General features: G+C 41.5%; 1 protein-coding gene across 1 annotated transcript in view; it reads left to right on the forward strand.

Annotated features, from left to right (window-relative positions):
• Positions 1-16,226, forward strand: part of C7 (complement C7) — a 62,798-nt gene extending 46,572 nt beyond the window's left edge. The window contains 5 exon segments of the mRNA XM_028875583.2: positions 447-551; positions 554-637; positions 8,986-9,079; positions 12,162-12,346; positions 13,945-16,226. Coding sequence (XP_028731416.1) covers positions 447-551; positions 554-637; positions 8,986-9,079; positions 12,162-12,346; positions 13,945-14,126 — 650 coding nt within the window. The 3' untranslated portion in view covers positions 14,127-16,226.
• Positions 16,227-18,266: the final 2,040 nt, after the last annotated feature.

Below are 18,266 nucleotides of genomic sequence, written 5' to 3' on the forward strand. Positions count from 1 at the left end.
AAGGTGAAAGGTGCTGCTTTGAATTTTTAGATAGTGACATATCTAATTAGAGCTAATGATATGCAAATGAGTAGAGCTCTTGGGGAAATTCTGGTGGGACATCACCTCACTACAGAGATAAGTGGCAGCTGTGAAGTCTGCTTTTAGCAGCAGCCTGGGCTTTGGGGCTCTATTTGTAGGCTTGTTCATTCTGGGTTGTCACATTGCTTTGAGGGCAGGGGAAGGAGATGACGGCTGTTTTGTCTTCACTCATTCATTGGTCAATTACGTGTCAGACACCATGGAGTGTGCCTTTTGCAGCACCCTCTGAGAAGATTCTCTGTTTTCCCTGCTTGTCCTCTGCTATGAAAAGTCAGAGCATGTATATCAGCACACCCCAAGGCTGTCTTTAAAAAGGTTATTTAGGAAAGCGGTGACCCTTGCATTCTGTTCTGCTTTATCTTCAGAAATTGCCTGTGCTCTACCTGTACTGATGAATGGCATGCAGATTCACCCCCAGAAGCCCCTTTACACGGTCGGTGAGAAGGTGACCCTCTCCTGTGCAGGTGGTATGTCCTTGAAGGTCCTTCAGCGTTCCTCTGTGGCTCCAGCCTTAAATGGAGTCCTGAGCTGAAGAACACCCAGTGTGTGCAAAAAGGTGAGTGGCCTCTGTGTGTCTTCAATGCCACCACCTGTGCTCAGACAGGGTGAGAGTCCTTATGGTGACCTTCATGGCAGTGTGTCCCAGTGCATCATTCTCGCCATCTGGCTCCCTAGGAGAATGAGGTCAATGTGTAGACTCGTTAGAGGTTAGAATAGACTCGTGGAGTGCAGGGGCAGGAGAGGTTGCTGCACTGAACTTCAGTCCTCCATAGGGAAGAATAGTTTTATATCTGTTAGAGTACCAAGAAAACGAAGGCTTTTTGAAAGCGGATGTTTGGTTTTCTTCTGATTTCCTCAGTTCAGAGTTAGGATGAAAATTTATTTTCAATTTTGAATGCTTTATTTCTGGACTCTCAGAGTTTATTGATATTAAAGTTGAAAATGTATAAAGCATTTATATTTAACACTACAAAGTAGACATTATTCAAAGAGAAGTCTTGTAGGGTGGGAAGCTACTCTTTGTAAAGCTAAGTAAGATCTACATTTTCGGGAAGAAATAAAAGATGAGAATTTAGATGAGCTCAGTAGTTAGAGCCTGTTTTATTTAATACCAGAGAGGTGGCGTCTCTAATTCTGGCCACCCCATGATCAAGGCACAGGACCCAATCACTCAATGACCAGAGTTCAAGAGATGCAGAATCCAGGCTTTAGGCTGATGTTTTTGTAGCTAAGGACAGGAAAGAGGCATGAGGGGCCTGTTAGGGGCAGAACTGGGGAAGTTAGCTGTTTTTCTTAGACAAGCCTTGTGATTGCAGACCTGTTGTCTCTGTAACCACTGGCTCCTGGGGTTGGAGTCAGCTATCTACTTTGGGGGACTTTGAGCTCAGTCCCAGTCCCTTGGCTTTTAGCTGGGGGTGGGGGGTATGGGAGTTGTGGGTGATTTCTTGGTAGTGGAAATCCAGCAATCTAGTATTCTAAACATTAGTCACATGTGAATATTCTTTTAAGAACCTAAGATAAACTGTGTGTTGTGGTGCACATCTTTAATCCCAATACTCAGAGGCAGAGGCAGGCAGACCTTTGTGAGTTTGAGGCCAGCCTTGTCTCCATAGTGAGTTTCAGGACAGCCAGAGCTGTATAAAGAGACCCTGTCTCAACAAACAAACAAACAAACAAATACCTAAGACAGGAAAAACAATTTAGAAAGACAAAATTATGTATTTTCAGAGGTTTTTAAATGGGCCAAATATGTTTTCAAAAACATATTTATTGTTTGATTGTATATTAATAAATGTAAATATATTTTATTTAATAATTTAAAAAGATGAATTTGTTTTTATTTTGTTTGCATGCATATTTTGCCTGCATGTATGTAAGTGCACTGTGTGTATGCTCAAGGCTTGCAGAGTCCAAAAGAGAGCACCGGATGCCCTGGAATTGGAGTTAAAGACAGTTGTGAGAGGTTATGTGGGTGCAGGAACTGAGCAAGAACAGCAAGTACTTTTAACTGCTGCGCTGTCTCTCCAGCCAGGAAAGATGCTTTTAACAGTTATAACCAGGAAAGAAGGAAAGTGCATGTGCATGCTAGTCTATGTAATATTTCTTTAGTGTAAAAACTTTGATTCAGTGCTAAAATCTGTCTGTTCTTATGAGGATGAAGCACTGGATTCTATAATGACTACAGTTAAGTGAATGAGATGCTTACAGCTGAGACGAACAGGCTCCTTGGAGCCCTGATCCACTGAATTAGATGTGGACTGTGGTGATGCCTGGCCAGTAGAGAGGAGCAGAGTGGACTAATGGAGCGCCTTCCACATTAGCTCTGATGTGAACTCTTTCCTGAACACATCAGAAAACAATTGCTGTCTTCTATGTTCCCTGCAGCATAGAGTTGTGTAAAGTAACATACCTGCACCTGTGATCCTAAAATGAAAGAGAACAATATATACTTAATGAGGATTTACTTTGGTTTCCAAGGAAATTAGGTAGTTGTTTTTCTGAAATGCCTGCTTCTGTCACTTTATAGTATAATTTAGTATGTTTTTTTCCCCACTCAGTAGACAATGATATTATGGTTGGTTCTAATTAAGGATGTTTTATGGACTTGTGCATTTTTCTGACTATGTAGATCACAATAATAACTGCACTGAAGACAGACCTATAGCAAACAAAAATTCCTATGTTTATCAGCTTTCAAAGTTAGTGCTTTAAAATGCTGGTTGTGTATGGGGGTGGGGATATGGCTCATGCTGCATATGCTTGAGGACCCTAGTTCAGATCTCCACCATTCAGATGCAAGCTGGGCATTGTGGAGTGTGTCTTTAATCCCAGCACCAAGGGCATGGGGACAGGTGGATGCTGATAGCTGGCTGGTTGGCCAGTCTAGCCAAAATGGCAAACTCCAGGTTCAAAGAGACACCTTGTCTCAAAAATAAGGTGGAGAGTGATAGAGGGAGACATCCTGACATTGATCTCTAGCTTCCATATATGCATACACTTGCACACACACACACACACCACCACCACCACCACCACCACCACCACCACCACCACCACCACCACCACATACACATCTCTAACACACACACACACACACACACACACACACACACACACACACACACACACTACTCACACACACAAAGCGATAAATCCACAGAGTCTGCTTAAAGGGCAAGAAATTTATTAGGGCTAAAACTTACTACAGCATGGGAGATTTATCATAGGGTCCTGGAAAGCCAAACTATGATCCACACTGTTCTTCTGCCTGTTGTATCTCAGCATCCAAAATCCAAGAGGGGAGAGAGAACACCACATGCATTTCAGGTCTTTTTTTTTTTTTGGTTTTTCGAGACAGGGTTTCTCTTGTGTAGCTTTGCGCCTTTCCTGGAACTCACTTGGTAGCCCAGGCTGGCCTCGAACTCACAGAGATCCGCCTGGCTCTGCCTCCTGAGTGCTGGATTAAAGCGTGCGCCACCACCGCCCGGCTGCATCTCAGGTCTTAAGGGTCCTAAGAGACCATTCCCCAGGGGGATGTACTTCAAGGTCATAGGCATAAAGCAGTTATCTGCTCCCTCTCTAGGGGCTGCGCTTCAAGGTCAAAGCCAGAACAGCTAACCACTACCCACACACACCAACACACATACAACACACCACCACCACCACCACCACCACCACCACCACCACCACCACACACAATTTTAAATACTAAGTGAATAAGGTACTAGGTCTTTGAATATTCAATCCTTTAGAAGTTGTGCTAAGCACACAAACACATACATATTCCACACACATACAAACACAAATATCAGTTGAGTAATAGGTAAGTGAATGAAGTACTAGATCTTTAAATGACTAAATATTTTGCTAAGCTATACATATCATAAGATTTACTATTTTAATCATTTTTATACACAGGTAACTAATATTAAACACACTCTTACTGGTGAACAGCTGTCATCTATGCCCATTGCATATAAATGTGTTTTGATCTAACAAATAAAATTAAAAATATTTTTACCAAATAATAACAAATTCTGGCAGTGCAAGGAGCCCTTACACACAACTGATGGGAATGTAGATTAGTCCAATCACTATGGAAACCAATTCAGAGATGCCTCAAACAATCACAACCAGAACTACATATATCCCAATGACATTACTTACCCGATGGGATATAAGTCACCACAGGACATAAATGCCTGCACATCTGTATTTATTACAGCATTTATAACAGCAGAGATGGAATTAGCTTAGGTTTGTACCAACAGATGAATGAATGAACAAAGTTTGATTTATTGTACACAAGACCCACATAAGATTAAACTAGAAAGAAACTAGCATGCCTGGGGAGGGAAGTCATGAAGTTCTACCACTAGCTAAGGAGCTAGGTAATGGATGACTGCTGTGTGTGGGGTCAGTTTTCTTCAGGAATGCAGCCTGTGAGAGGCTACCCAGGCCCCAGTAGATGGTCAAACACCCATACACATATCAGCATCACTGTGTCAACTCACTGGGCTAAGAAAAGAAAGAAGAGCATAAGAAGTTGGGAGGAAATAGGTGTGTGTGTGTGTGTAGGATAGTAGAAGAATTCAAGGGGAGAGAATGAGGTGTAAGTTTGATACTTTAAAAATATTAAATACAAATTTAAAAATTAGAACAAGAAGAAAATGTGGCATATAAACACAGTGGAGTTTTTTCAGCCTCAAAGAGAAACAAAACTGCATCATTTGAAAGAAAATGATGGAGCTGGAGGGCATCATGATAACCAGAATGAGACAAACACATGTTTTTCTGTCATATGCACAATGCACGCTTAAAAATACGTATGTGAGGATTGGTCATGTGGCTCAGTAGGTAGAAGCCCATGCTATACAAGCATGATGACTTGAGTTTGACCCTTAGAGCCAAGCGAAGAGCCAGATACAGCAGTGAGCATCTGTAACATGGTGAGAAAGAAGGTCATAGGTCAGCTATTTGGAGTGTGTGGTGAAACAAGAACCCTTGCCTCCTAAACAGGTGGAAGAAGCATACCTACTTCTCAATGTTGTCCTCTGATCTACACACACACACACTGTACACATATGTGCTTGTGTACAAACAACAATAACTCCCCTTTCAAAATAAAAAAAAAAATTAGAGCAACAGTACTAGATGAATTTGTTATCAAAGCAGACAGCTATTTAGAGGGAAAGACTGGGAGCAAGAAGAAGGCAATAAGAGAGAGTACCAGGGAGCTTAATATAAGCCAAGTACAATGATGGGCATCAATGAAGATATCATAATGAAGTCTATTAGTTCATAAGGTAGATTCGTTACTTTTCTGTTGCCTTGATAAAATACTATGACCCAAAGCAATTTACAGAAGAAATTATTTGGTTCCAGAAGGAGAGTCCACAATGGTGAGGGAGTGATGGGACTAGGTGGCAGGAGACAGAAGCTGGCTGATTGCATCACAACTGCACCCAGGAAACAGAGAGTGAGAAATGGAGGTGGAGCCAGGCTAAATTCTCAAAGCCCAGCTCTAGTGATGTATCTCCTCCAGCAAGACTGCACCTTTGCAAGGTTCTGTAACCTCCCCAGGCAGTGCCACCAAGGGCTCAAATACAGGAGCTTATGGGAGACATTTTTAATTCAAACCAAATATATGCCCACAAAAAGTAGAGAAAACCGTTTTACTTTAAAATCATTTTAGATCTCAGAACACTTTGCAAAATATAGATTCTGTACACCCTCCCCTGTCTTCACATTTTTCATAAATTGGCATAACTTAGTTGATGAAAACAAAGAAACTGCTGGTTGTGGTGGCCCATAGCTCTTGTCTTAGTTACTGTTGTATTGTTCTGAAGAGACACTGACCAAAGCGACTCTTGGAAAAGGAAGAATTACAGTTTTAGCTCATTATCATCATGGTGAAGAATGTAGCAGCAGCCAGGCAGGCATGGTGCTGGAGAAGTGGAGAAGTAGTTGAGAGCTTTACATCCTGATCTGCAGACAGCAGGGAGAGAGAGAGAGAGAGAGAGAGAGAGAGAGAGAGAGAGAGAGAGAGAGAGGGAGGGAGGGAGGAGGGAGGGAGGGAGGGAGGGAGGGAGGGAGGGAGGGAGGGAGGGAGGGAGGGAGGGAGGGAGAGAGAGAGAGAGAGAGAGAGAGAGAGAGAGAGAGAGAGAGAGAAAGGCAGAGAGACAGAGAGGCAGAGAGACAGAGAGACAGACAGAGAGGGGCAGACAGAGGCAGAGAAAGAAAGAGAGAGAGAGAGAGAGAGAGAGAGAGAGAGAGAGAGAGAGAGAGAGAGAGAGAGAGAGAGAGAGAGAGAAAAGAGACTGGGTCTTTTGAAATGTCAAAGCCCACCTGCGGTAGCAACTCCTCCAACAAGGATACCCTTCCTAATCCTTCCAAACAGTTCAGCTGGGGACAAAGCATGCAAATACATGGGTCCATGGTGTGTTATTCAGACCACTGCACAGCCATCCTAGTATTTGACATCTGGGACAGGAGGATCTTAACTTTGGAGCTATCCTGAGCTATATTATAAGACCATGTCTCAAAAGCAAAGAAAACAGCAAAGCAAAACAAATCAAGAGAGTAATATTACTAGGACATTATTGACTAATCTATAATTCAGATACCATGTTTCTCCCTTATGCCATTTTAATTTCTAGGATCTGATTCAAGCTTCTATTTTGCATTTGGAGTGCCACTGCACCAAGCTGAAGTGTTTAGAGAATGTGATTGTTATTGAGATTTCTAGCTATGGAAGACATGCTTCATATTGTTACCATTTTTCCAATTTTGTGAATTTCTCAAGGGATTGTATTATCTTGTCTAACTTTCTTCTATTTTCTTCAGTAAGGGATGTACGTATTCTATGATATTTTTACTTATAAAATGATGCCCTTAGGCCAGCAAGATGGCTCAATGTATAAAGGCACTTGTTACCAAACTTGATGACCTAAGTTTGATCTCCCAGGACTAACACAGTGGAAATTGTCTTCTGACCTCTCTGTGTGTGCCACATACATGCACACACTAAATAAATACATGTAGTTAAAAATGAAGAAAGCATGCTCTCCTAATAAACCATCATTATAATATACTACATGACTATCTAATTTTATGCCCCAAAGTTTGATGCAAATGATTTTCATTAAAATGAAGCTAGCAGAAAGTGGAAAAAGAATGAGTGTTTTAGATTTCACATTCCCATCTGCCAGAGCCAATGCAAAGGCATTCAACTTATGGTACTATAAGCCACACCAAGGTGCTTTCCTATCAACATTCAAGCAATGGTTTATTTAAAATAATGAGTTTCTAGACAAAAGAAGAGTGGAGTTTTAATGTAAGTACCTCCAGACATAAGCACACTGTTGAGGGGAGACCACCTGGACATTTGCATGTAAGAGGCTATAGCTATCCTTGGGTACCAGGATATTCTCCAATGTAAGTTTCTTGTAAAAATAGTTTTATTTATTTTGTGTATATAGTTGTTTTGTCTGCATGCATATATGTGTATCACAAGCATGGCTGGTACCCACAAAAGCCAGAAAAGGACATCAGATCCAATGGAAGAGGAGCTTCAGACAGTTGTGAGCTACCATGTAGGTGCTGGGAGTCAAACCTGTATTCTCTGGAAAAGCAGCCAGTGCTTGTAACTTCAGAGTTATCTCTCCAGCGCTCTAAGTTCTTTTGTGGCTTTGTGACCTATGCTGGGCTTGTGGTGAAATACAGTCCAAAGCAACAGTTTACAAGGTTTAGCTTTGTGAAAGGAACCTGCTTTACTAACCATAGATTCATACAAATGTGAACATTTGTTGAATATTTGAAATAGCATACATTTCCAAACTTTTTTGATCCTGAGTTTTTTCATCTCTTACATAGGTACTTGTTAGCTGGGAGCAAATATTAAAATGTATGAACAGAGCATGATCAGTTAAACACCCTACTATGTGGCATCTGTTATCACTATACAGTGTTTTATAGAGTGAAATGCTTTAGAGCTTTATAATGTACACATTAATTTTTTTTTACTTCTTGAAATTATAATTGCATCATTTCTCTGCTTCCCTTTCCTCATTCAAGCCTTTCCTGCGCACCCTCTTGCTCTCGCAAATTCATGGCATTCTATTTTTTAATTGTTCTCTCTCTCTTAAATATGTAAATACAACTTGTTCACTTCCCATAATATTTTAACAGAAAAATATTTTTTCGTATAACATATCCTGATCATGGTTTCTCCTCCCCCAACTCCTCCTACATCCTCCCCAGATCCTTATGCATAACTCATGCCCATTTTCTTTTTCTTTAGAAAACAAATAGGTAAGCAACAACAAACCCAAAGAAATCAGAATTAAAAAAAGAAAACACACACACCCCCCCACCCCACACACACACACACACACACCACAAAACCACAAAACTGGAGACCATAATATAAAAATAAAAGACCAGTAATGCAAAAAGCACTCTACCAAACAGTATGAGACAAAAAGTCTACAAAAACACTTTTTAGTTCACTGTGTGTTTGTCTTCCAATGCTGGACATGGAGCCCACCCTTGAGTGTGGTTAATATACAGTGAGATGCTAATGGAGAAAAGTAGTTTTTCCTCTGCAAGCAGATGTCAGTGAGAGATAGCTTCTTGGTTAGGGATGATAGCACACTGTTCTGATTTTTAAAAAATTTTCGAAGTTGGAAACACATTTTTATACAATATTATTTTTATGGTTCCCCTCCCCCAACTCCTCCCTGATCCTCCCCAACATTGCATCCACCCAAATCCACATCCTTTCTTTTAACTATAGAAAAATCTTTACAGTTGGGAATCCTATGGATCTTGATTCAACAAGTTCTATTGTAAAGAAAGGCTTATTGCGCTAAGGATCATCTCTCTCTTAAATGTTTCTTCCAGACACCGCCACTCTGCCACCTGCAGCTCCTGCGTGTCAGCCCTGGGAGAAACTGCAGAACTCTAAATGCGTCTGTAAAATGCCCTATGAGTGTGGGTAAGCTCTGTCTTTACTCCCTCTCCTGTTTGATTTTACCCAGGGCAAATGGGGTGGCTTCATATAGCTTATTGAATGAAGGTACAGCTTATGAATAGCTAAGGGTCTTTGCACTGTAATCTGTTCCATTGCTGCCTGTTACATAGGCTGACAGTCATGGTGTTCAGCAGGATTCTAATCTGGAGGGACAAGACACCGAAGGACGGCTCGAACACTGCTTGTTCTCTATACGATGTGAAGCAAAATGACAGAGCTGTCACCCGAGGATTTAGGGCTTTCTAGGATTAGGCTGAAATTCCCGTGGGACATAAACTTTAAAAAAAGCAGTACCATTAGATAATAGAGCAGCTGCTTTTCTGATGCTAGAAGCTGCCTTTCTAGATCTGCATTCTAAGAATGCCACCAATTTCTGGCCACTGCTTTTAAGGGGAGTTGAGAAGTGTCAGGATCCTAGCAAGATGTAGGTTGCACCATTAGGTGAGGAATAGGAGAAGTTTATCAGCAAGCCTACAAAAATGCGGGCAGACTAAAGCAAACTACACTATTGTGTGTGTGTGTTTGTGTATATCCACACCCAGGCCTGAAAGAGGGAAAAGGACATTTAGAAACATGATGACAGAGAGGGCTATGACGGGGCAGCTTCTAAGGAGGAACAGACTCCGTTTAGGGACTTGAGAGGCACCACAGGTATAGCCCAGAGTTATGAACATTTCCCTACTCTTCCTTCTATGCTTAAAACCGCCTTTCCAGTCCTCTCCAATGACAGAACCCACTCACAGCTAGAGGATAAGGATGCTCTGATATGGTCTTTCCATACCAGACTCCCAAGAAGGTGAGCAGAAACGGAGAGAGGTCTGGTAGGACATAGAAAACAGTCAGTCTCTAGACTATTTTCATTTTTAAGATTAAGGACTTCAGTTGGTTCATCTTTAGGAATCAACATGGCAATTTGCTGAATACTTTGTACTTGCCATGCTCATCACAACCCATATCCACTTCTTGAATTAATAGTAGATGATAATGATAACATATCATGACTTTTAGTATGCAAAATTAGTGAAGAGTACAAATTAAAATTGTGGCCAGTCCAGATACATTCTTATTCTAGTGTCCTAACTCTGTTATTACTGTCTTATAGTCATTATTTATTTGAATCAACATTTTCTCTTTCTAACCCCCCCCCCCCAGTTCATCCTCATTCTGTTATTTGTAGTCCTGGCATGACTCTTAGTATAATTTCACAGTATTGGATGCCAATATCAGCATCACGTTATAAAATTTCTGCTTTTTAAACTACTCTAAGTAGTTATATTCACATTTTAAATAAACAGAGAAAAAGATTTGTGCAAAATAAAGGATTTTTTCCCCCTATATAAGCCACTTCAGATGAGTTTAGCTTTAGGTAAAAGAGAAAATATAAAGCTAAACAAAATATGTGAATTGTTCTGATTAATATATAAAACCATGCTTTGTTGTGTAATACTTTTATCTACAACAGTACTTTTCATATCCATCAGTATTCAAAAATGGAATTTTTTGTGGGAGGAGTATGGAAGTTGGGGAGGAGTTTGAGACAGGTCTTGTGTGTCCAGGCTAGCCTTGAACTCACTGTGTGGCTGAGACTGGCCTTGAACATCTCATCCTCCTCATTCCATCTCTAAAATTCTGAGATTATGTATGCCACAATGCCCAGTTTAGGGAATATTCCTTTTTAAAACAATGTTTCTAAATAGCTATGTTATATCATGTCTTAGTCAGGGTTTCTGTTACTGTGAAGAGATACCATGAACACAGCAACTCTAATAAAGGAAAAACATTTAATTGGGCTGGCTTACACTTTCAGAGGTTTAGTCCATTATCATCACAGTGAGACACGGTGGCACGCAGGCAGACATGGTGCTGGAGAAGGAGCTGAGAGTCCTACATCTTGCTTGCAGGAAATGGTCTGTCTCACTGAGTGTGTCTTGAGCGTATATGAGACCTCAAAGCCCACCTCCATGATGACATGCTTCCTCCAACAAAGCCATACCTACTCCAACAAGGCCACATCCCCTCCAATAGTACAATTCCCTTTGGAGCCATTTTCTTTCCCACCATCACATATCATTTTAGCATATGATCAATGTTTTTTCCTACCCTGAAAGAGGGAAAAAGACATTTAGAAACATGAAGACAGAGAGGGCTAGGGTAGGAAAAAAAACACCCCAGTAAGATGTTTAATGGAAATATTTCTAAATCTTTTGTAAGCACAGTCACTTTTATTGGCTGGGGTGGGAGTATCATGCCACAGCTCAAGAGGGTAAGTCAGAGGACAACTTGCTGGATTTGACTCTCTTTTTTCCATATGTTGGTTCTGGAGAGCAAACTCACATCCTTAGATTTGGTGGCAAGTACCTTTATTCAATGATCTATCTCACTGGCAACACAGATAATTTAAAAAATCACATTGCAGGAGTTGGAGGGATGGCTCAGTGGTTAAGAGCACTTGCTGCTCCTCCAGAGGACCTGAATCTGGTTCCCAGATCCCAACTCAGGCAACTTAAAACTGTCTGTAACTCCAGCTCCTGGGGATCTCACTCTTCTGACTTCTGCAGGCACCTGCACTCATGTGTGCACAGCCACATTCATGCAGACATATACGTAATTAAAATATTAAAAACAAACCTTAAAAACAGCATTGAGAAATAGTTTCATCTTCTCTTGTTTACTTATAGGAATGCTGAATTATAGACTTAGAGGACTGCCCAGCTGGGGGTGGGGTGGGTTAGTGATTTCCCATGATCTCTTGCGGGTGTTTGGTCTTTGCTGATTTTCTGTTTCCTTTGGTATCAGTCCATCTGCAATTGCTGGCAGACCTCACCTTCTCATTCAATTTGCTGCATCTGGTCTGTCCTAGATGAAGATAAGCCAGCACCAGGCATCTGGGCATATAAAAACTGTGAGCACATTAAAAAAAACCACAGTTTTGGTGGTTGTTGTTGGGTTGGTTACATTGTCAAGTCATGAGCACAAGGTCTTACTTCTTCCTTGACTCCGAAGAAAACACATCTTGCAAATAATGTCATTAAAACGCTCTCTCCAGATCCTCCTTGGATGTGTGTGCTCGAGATGAGAGAAGCAAAAGGATCCTGTCTCTGACCATCTGCAAGATGCATGTTCTCCGCTGTCAGGGACGAAATTACACTTTAGTTGGCAAGGACAGCTGTACCCCACCAGCCTCAGCTGAGAGAGCTTGTGGTGCGTGTCCACCCTGGAGCAAATGTGATGGTAAGGAACCTTCCATATTTTAACTGTGAGAATGCCAAGCCAATGGTGCCAAGAGTTTAAACAATGTAGTTTCTAGTTTATCAGCATATACCTGAAAATGCCAAATAGATTAGATTAGTTTGACAGTAAACTGCTTAAGTTCCCTCCCTGGAGTGGGGTTTGGATGAGGTAGGTAAGAGGACAAAAATCCATTCCTGGTCATCTAAGCGTTCTTCCAAGTCCCACTCATTCTCACTCTACCTTCATGGTACGCAGGCATGCTTACGAGCAAAACACTCACGCACATGAAATAAAAATAAAAAAAAAAAAAGGAAAAAGAGGACTTACATAAAAATACCTTCTAAAAATCGAATCATTATATTATGCCCTTACAAAGAAGTATCACTGGACTGATTAGATGGCCAGTGAGAAGAGGTGCTTGTGGTCAAGCCTGACATCCTGAGTTCTATCCCTGGAATCCACATGCTGAACGGAGAGAAATGATCTCCTACAAGTTTTTCTCTGACTTCCATATGTACATCATTGTGTGTGAACACACAACACACACACACACACACACACACACACACACAATGGAACAAAGTAAAGGTGAAGATTTGAGCCAGGTATTTGTCTGAGACTAAAGACACCCTCTCTTTGTTATAAGGGAATTTAAAAGTGTTAGGGAGGCATTAAAAAATATGAATGCCAAACTCATGTTTCTCAAAATAATTAGAAGGCCCTGAAGAGATTAGACAAAGGAGCTGCATTCTCAGATCGTGGTTCATTACCAGCTAGGATATAGCTGAACAGAACTTAGCAATGATCTTCAACACCACTCACGATTTGGGGAATATTGTGAAGGGGAAAGGGCTGGGTTGCATGAAACAAGCTTCTGCCCAGAGTTTCTGTACTTGTAGATGTGGAAACTAAACTATGTGGTATTTACATCTGCAAGCTCCTTGATTCTCTGTCCCGTGTACCTCATGGGGACCTTGCCCTCAGTCCTTCATAAGCTGCTGTAGGATGATAGATGTAACTCTTGCCCCATCTGGCTCATGTCTGCTTTACTGTTCTCTGGTTGACCCCCTTTACTCTCCCCCTGGAGGACCTGGGTGATGGATTTCCCACCAAGCTACTTCTCATGTTTTCTCCTTGTTTCTGACTAGTTTTTATAGGACAAGTGGCCTCTTCTGAATGCTACACTTTCCCTTTCAAAGAACTTTCTATACTTTTCCTTCTGTGTCTCTGAGCTTTGATTCTCCACTCTCTGCTGAAACCTTCTGATTTGGTCTGGGAAACAAAGAATTATCCTTGATTTCTGGCTCACAAGGATGGCAGCCTGCATGAAGAAAGAGATGGAGAGCTCTTGACTTGGATAGACCTGCTTCACATGTTTCCAGCCAGTAGAGAGCCTGGCACCAGTTTCAAAGCCCATTTGTTGCGAGTGAAAGAAAATAGCCCCGTTTCCTGATCTTACTGTTCTTCCAGCAGATAGTTTATTGTATCACTCAAGGCAGGAACTCTCTAATCACCATGCCATTATTTTGTAGGTGATGTGCTTTGAGCCTCCCACCTACACAATGCACCATTAAGTCTCTCCCACTTGTTCTTTCCAGCTCAGAACAGCAAATGTGTCTGCAGAGAAGCATCAGAGTGCCAGGAAGCAGAGTACAGCATCTGTGTGAGCGTGAATGGCAACGAGGAGACGATGTCTGAGTGTGAGGCAGGTGTCTTAAGATGCAGAGGACAGAGCATCTCCATCACAGCCATAAAGCCCTGTGCTGAAGAAGCCCCGTAGGACCCAGGAGCCCCTGGTCCTCTTCATCAGAATCTAGTGAGCAAGGGATGCTAAGTTAAAACATCTGTAACTGGTACTTAGATACTTTCCCAACATAAAGGCACCATCTTTTCTCCTTCCCCTCCAGCACATAATCTATATATTTCACTTCTGTGTCCAACCGCTTGTGCAAACAAACCCTTTGTTTTCCCAAACCTTAGTCCAGACTTTTTTCCTTTACAAGTGACAGTGTGAAGAACATTCATGAACCATGGCATGAGCTATTTGTGAGTTTTTGGAAAACTGTGTTGGGCTTTGATTTTTTTTGTCTGCAAAATTACAGAATGGAATTAGAGACACTTGTGTTCCCCATTCATCCCTGTGATTCCGTTAAGTATGATTGACCCAGTCTGTGGGCCAGTGTGCCTCCTGTGGATTGATTAGGAAAACAGAAAGAACATAATTTCCTGATTAGCAAGGTTGACTTTTCCTCAGTGAAATCAAACACATACACACACATACATTGGAAAAAACAGACAGATGCAATTATTTCCATCCTGAGTGCTTTGCCCCACAAAGTCAAACCCACATGTGGGATCCTTATTCTTGTTAGAAGATTGAACCACTTAAATGTCAGAGCAGAATTCATCATGCAATGGTCACAGGGCACCGTCTGCCTTCTTGTCTGAGAACAAATATGATTCAGTCTCTTGGGAGGTTTTCTTCAGTATGTGTCAAGCAAGCACTGAAATCACTCTGTTTTTGAAGGAAGCATCAGTTTATGCTAGAGCCATTGAGTGATGCATATTTGAGAATAATCTCCCCTAATGTGGTTACTCTCCTAGATTTTTCCAGAAGTACACAGCTTGAAACATAGGCATTTGTTTTATTTCTTATTCATCTTTCATCAAAAATATACAAAAATGCACCTGTCGAAGGTGAAGTGTGTGGGCTTAAGTAGAATTTAAAATATGCACAAACACTATGTATTTTTTTTTTTGAGGCTGATATATTTCAAACAAACATTAAGTTGCTAAGAGTTAGAAAACTTATCCAAGATGCTGTTCTTTAGATTCTTTGAAGTGTATAGTGTTTGATATGACTGATTCAGGTTTAGCTTTTTATACTAGAATTTCCATTGAGGGTTGCTGCAGATGTTAACATATGGGAGATATAGGGAGGTGGGTTTCATTTATTGAAAACAATCACATGTAAACATGTTAACCACACTGGTTAGAGGATGCCATGGATTTGATTTTCTACACTGGGTATTGGGATAGATTTAAAAATGTCAGGGTTGCCTGTTGACCCTGTTTAAAGAAGAACTAGATAAGGAATCATTTAGGAGAATTGATCTCAACATTCTCCAGTCTTTTCCTTATTTACTTGTCTACTCTGGAATTAAATTTCAGCTACTTATGAGCACTTCCAATGTGGAAATCCAAATTCTCAATTGCTTTAAAACTTGAAACCTACTGATGACCCTAATGGAAATTTTCCACAGGTGGAAAATTACACCTCATCTCATAGTGACAGGTCACAATCAAAGTGCTAAACATGTTGTCTAAAAATGACCTCCAGGTTATGCAAAATATAAATGAATTCTGTCTTTAGATTTGGATCCTAGTCTCCTAAATATCTCACCAAGTACATGCAAATATTCTAATATCCAAATATATCTGAAATTGCAAACTCTCCTGGTCAAAACCTTTTGGATGAGCACATTTAACGGCTAAGGTATCTGGGAAAGAGGTTTCAACAGCATTCTTGGAGGAGACACAGAGGACTGATGAATCACTGTGAAGAATGGAAGGAGGGAAGGTGGCTGTTGATAGGTATTTTGAGATACTCTATTTTGTATCTCCCTCCTGCCCACCCCCCACCGCCTTGAACATTTTTATGCCCATTGACCTTTCCTCAAGTCAGGCAGGGACATTCACAGTTACCTACAAAGAAGAATAAGAATCGTTGTAACAGGTGTTTAAGAAGAAAGTTATTTTTGATAATGACTCATTGAAGATGTTTTGAAAATTTAAAAATAAGCTCTGTAAGCAGAAGTCTGTGAGGAAAGCGAGAAGAAACTGTTTGTGTCATAAATAAATAAAAGTAAAAAGGAACGAATCTTTCCTGTCTGATTTTCTCTGTCTCAGACCAAGGGAGGATTACTTGATTGAGGTCAAGATGTTGCCTAAAAGGCTGAAAGCAGTGTTGACATTAAGGTCCTTTGGACCTGGGGAGGAGGAAATGGGTCCTTTACTCTCACTACTTTTAGAAAGCTACATAGAATCCTGAGCTCCATCTGGGGCCTGGCCATGGATCTCTACATCCGCTTCCATCAGTCATTGGGATGAGAGTTCTACCACAATAGTTAGGGTGTTCAGCCATCTGATCACCAGAGTAGGTCAGTTCGGGCTTTCGCTCGACCATTGCTAGTAGCCTATTGTGGAGGTATCTTTGTAGATTTCTGGGGACCTCTCTAGCACTTTGCTTCTTCCTATTCCCATGGGGTCTTCATTTATCATGGTCTTTTTTCCTTGTTCTCCCTCTCTGTTCTGTTCTTGATCAAGCTGGGATCTCCTGTTCCCCTAAGCTTTCTTTCCCTTGATCCTTGCCATTCATTACCCACCCTCACGTCCAGTTTGCTCATGTAGATCTCATTCATTTCTCTGTCATTGGGCGATCCCTGTGTCTTTCTTAGGGTCCTCTTTACTAGGTAGCCTCCCTGGAGTTGTGAGTAGCAGCAGTCTAATCATCTTTGTTTTACATCTAGTATCCACCTATAAGTGAGATTGTATGAGCGAGAATTGTTAGACCATGATTGGAAAAAGCACAGGGACAAATAGCCAAACTAATTGAAACACATGAACTATGAACTAATAGCTGAGGAGCCCCCAACTGGATCAGACCCTCTGGATAAGTGAGACAGTTGATTAGCTTGAACTGTTTGGGAGGCCCCCAGGCAGTGGGACCTGTCCTTAGTGCATGAGCTGGCTGTTTGGAGCCTGGGGCCTATGCAGGGACACTTTGCTCAGCCTGGGTGAAGGGAGGAGGGGACTGGACCTGCCTCGACTGAATCTACCAGGCTGAGCTGAATCCTCAGGGGAGTCCTTGCCCTGGATGAGATGGGAATGTGTGTGTGTGGGGGGGGAGAGGGAGGACAGGGGAATCCATGGCTGATATGTAAAATTAAATTAAAGTATGAAATAAAAAAAGAAAGGTACATAGGAAACAGATCTTCACCCACCATTTACATAGACTATGCAAGTTACTGACAGGCAGCCTTGGATTTGGGGGCAGCATTCCTGTGACTCCTACAGTTCCTATTAACTGATCAGCAGAAGTGCCGCTCATCAGTGCCCTGGGTTTTTCACAGCTCCATCTAAAGTGCTCCACATGTAACTTCTTCACGCCCCAGCTCTCCAAGATTCTTGTCATTACCTTGCATCTGAGCATGGACAGGCACGTGGCATGTGGTAAAGGTATAGAGTGGTAAGTGAGATGGTCTGATGAATGACTCTTGCAACTCTGGGGATCTAGCAACTACTCAGATAACGTAGTAAGGACTCTCCCCACAGCCACCTAACTGATGGCTGATCTCAGCTGCCTAGCAGATGTGGACTTAGCAAATTGTGTAGACTATGCTCAGAGTTGTAGCTACTGGGCACCTGCTTTCCCCAGTGTTCCCTGAAATGGCTTTAGATGTGTCTGCACATAAACCATTGCTACTTTCCCATCAGGTTTAGATGTTTGTATCCTATTGCTTATCATTCTATACTTTTTTTTTCTGCTTCAACCCAATGTTCTTCCACTCACATTACTGCAAAAAAATACTTCAGACAACCAATTTATTAGAAAAAGACTGATTATGGTTGCGGAGATTCCAGTCCCAAATTGATGGACTCCATAGATTTGAGCTTCAGGTGAAGGTGTCACATCACTGCAGGAGCATGCGGGAGAGCAAAAACACTCACTCCAGGAGCCAAGAAGCAAAAAAGATTAAGAGGGAGAGAGAAAACCTATTTCCCTTTGAAGATGTATCTTCATTGGACCTTCAACCTGGCTCCCATTACCAATAGCATTACTTTGTGGAAATAGCCAAAGTATCACACCCACCTTAGGCATCTATATTATTTGTGAGGGCAGTGTCATAGCTAGCAGATG

The sequence above is a fragment of the Peromyscus leucopus genome, chromosome 11 (genome assembly GCF_004664715.2).
Source record: "Peromyscus leucopus breed LL Stock chromosome 11, UCI_PerLeu_2.1, whole genome shotgun sequence".
Lineage (NCBI taxonomy): Eukaryota > Metazoa > Chordata > Mammalia > Rodentia > Cricetidae > Peromyscus > Peromyscus leucopus.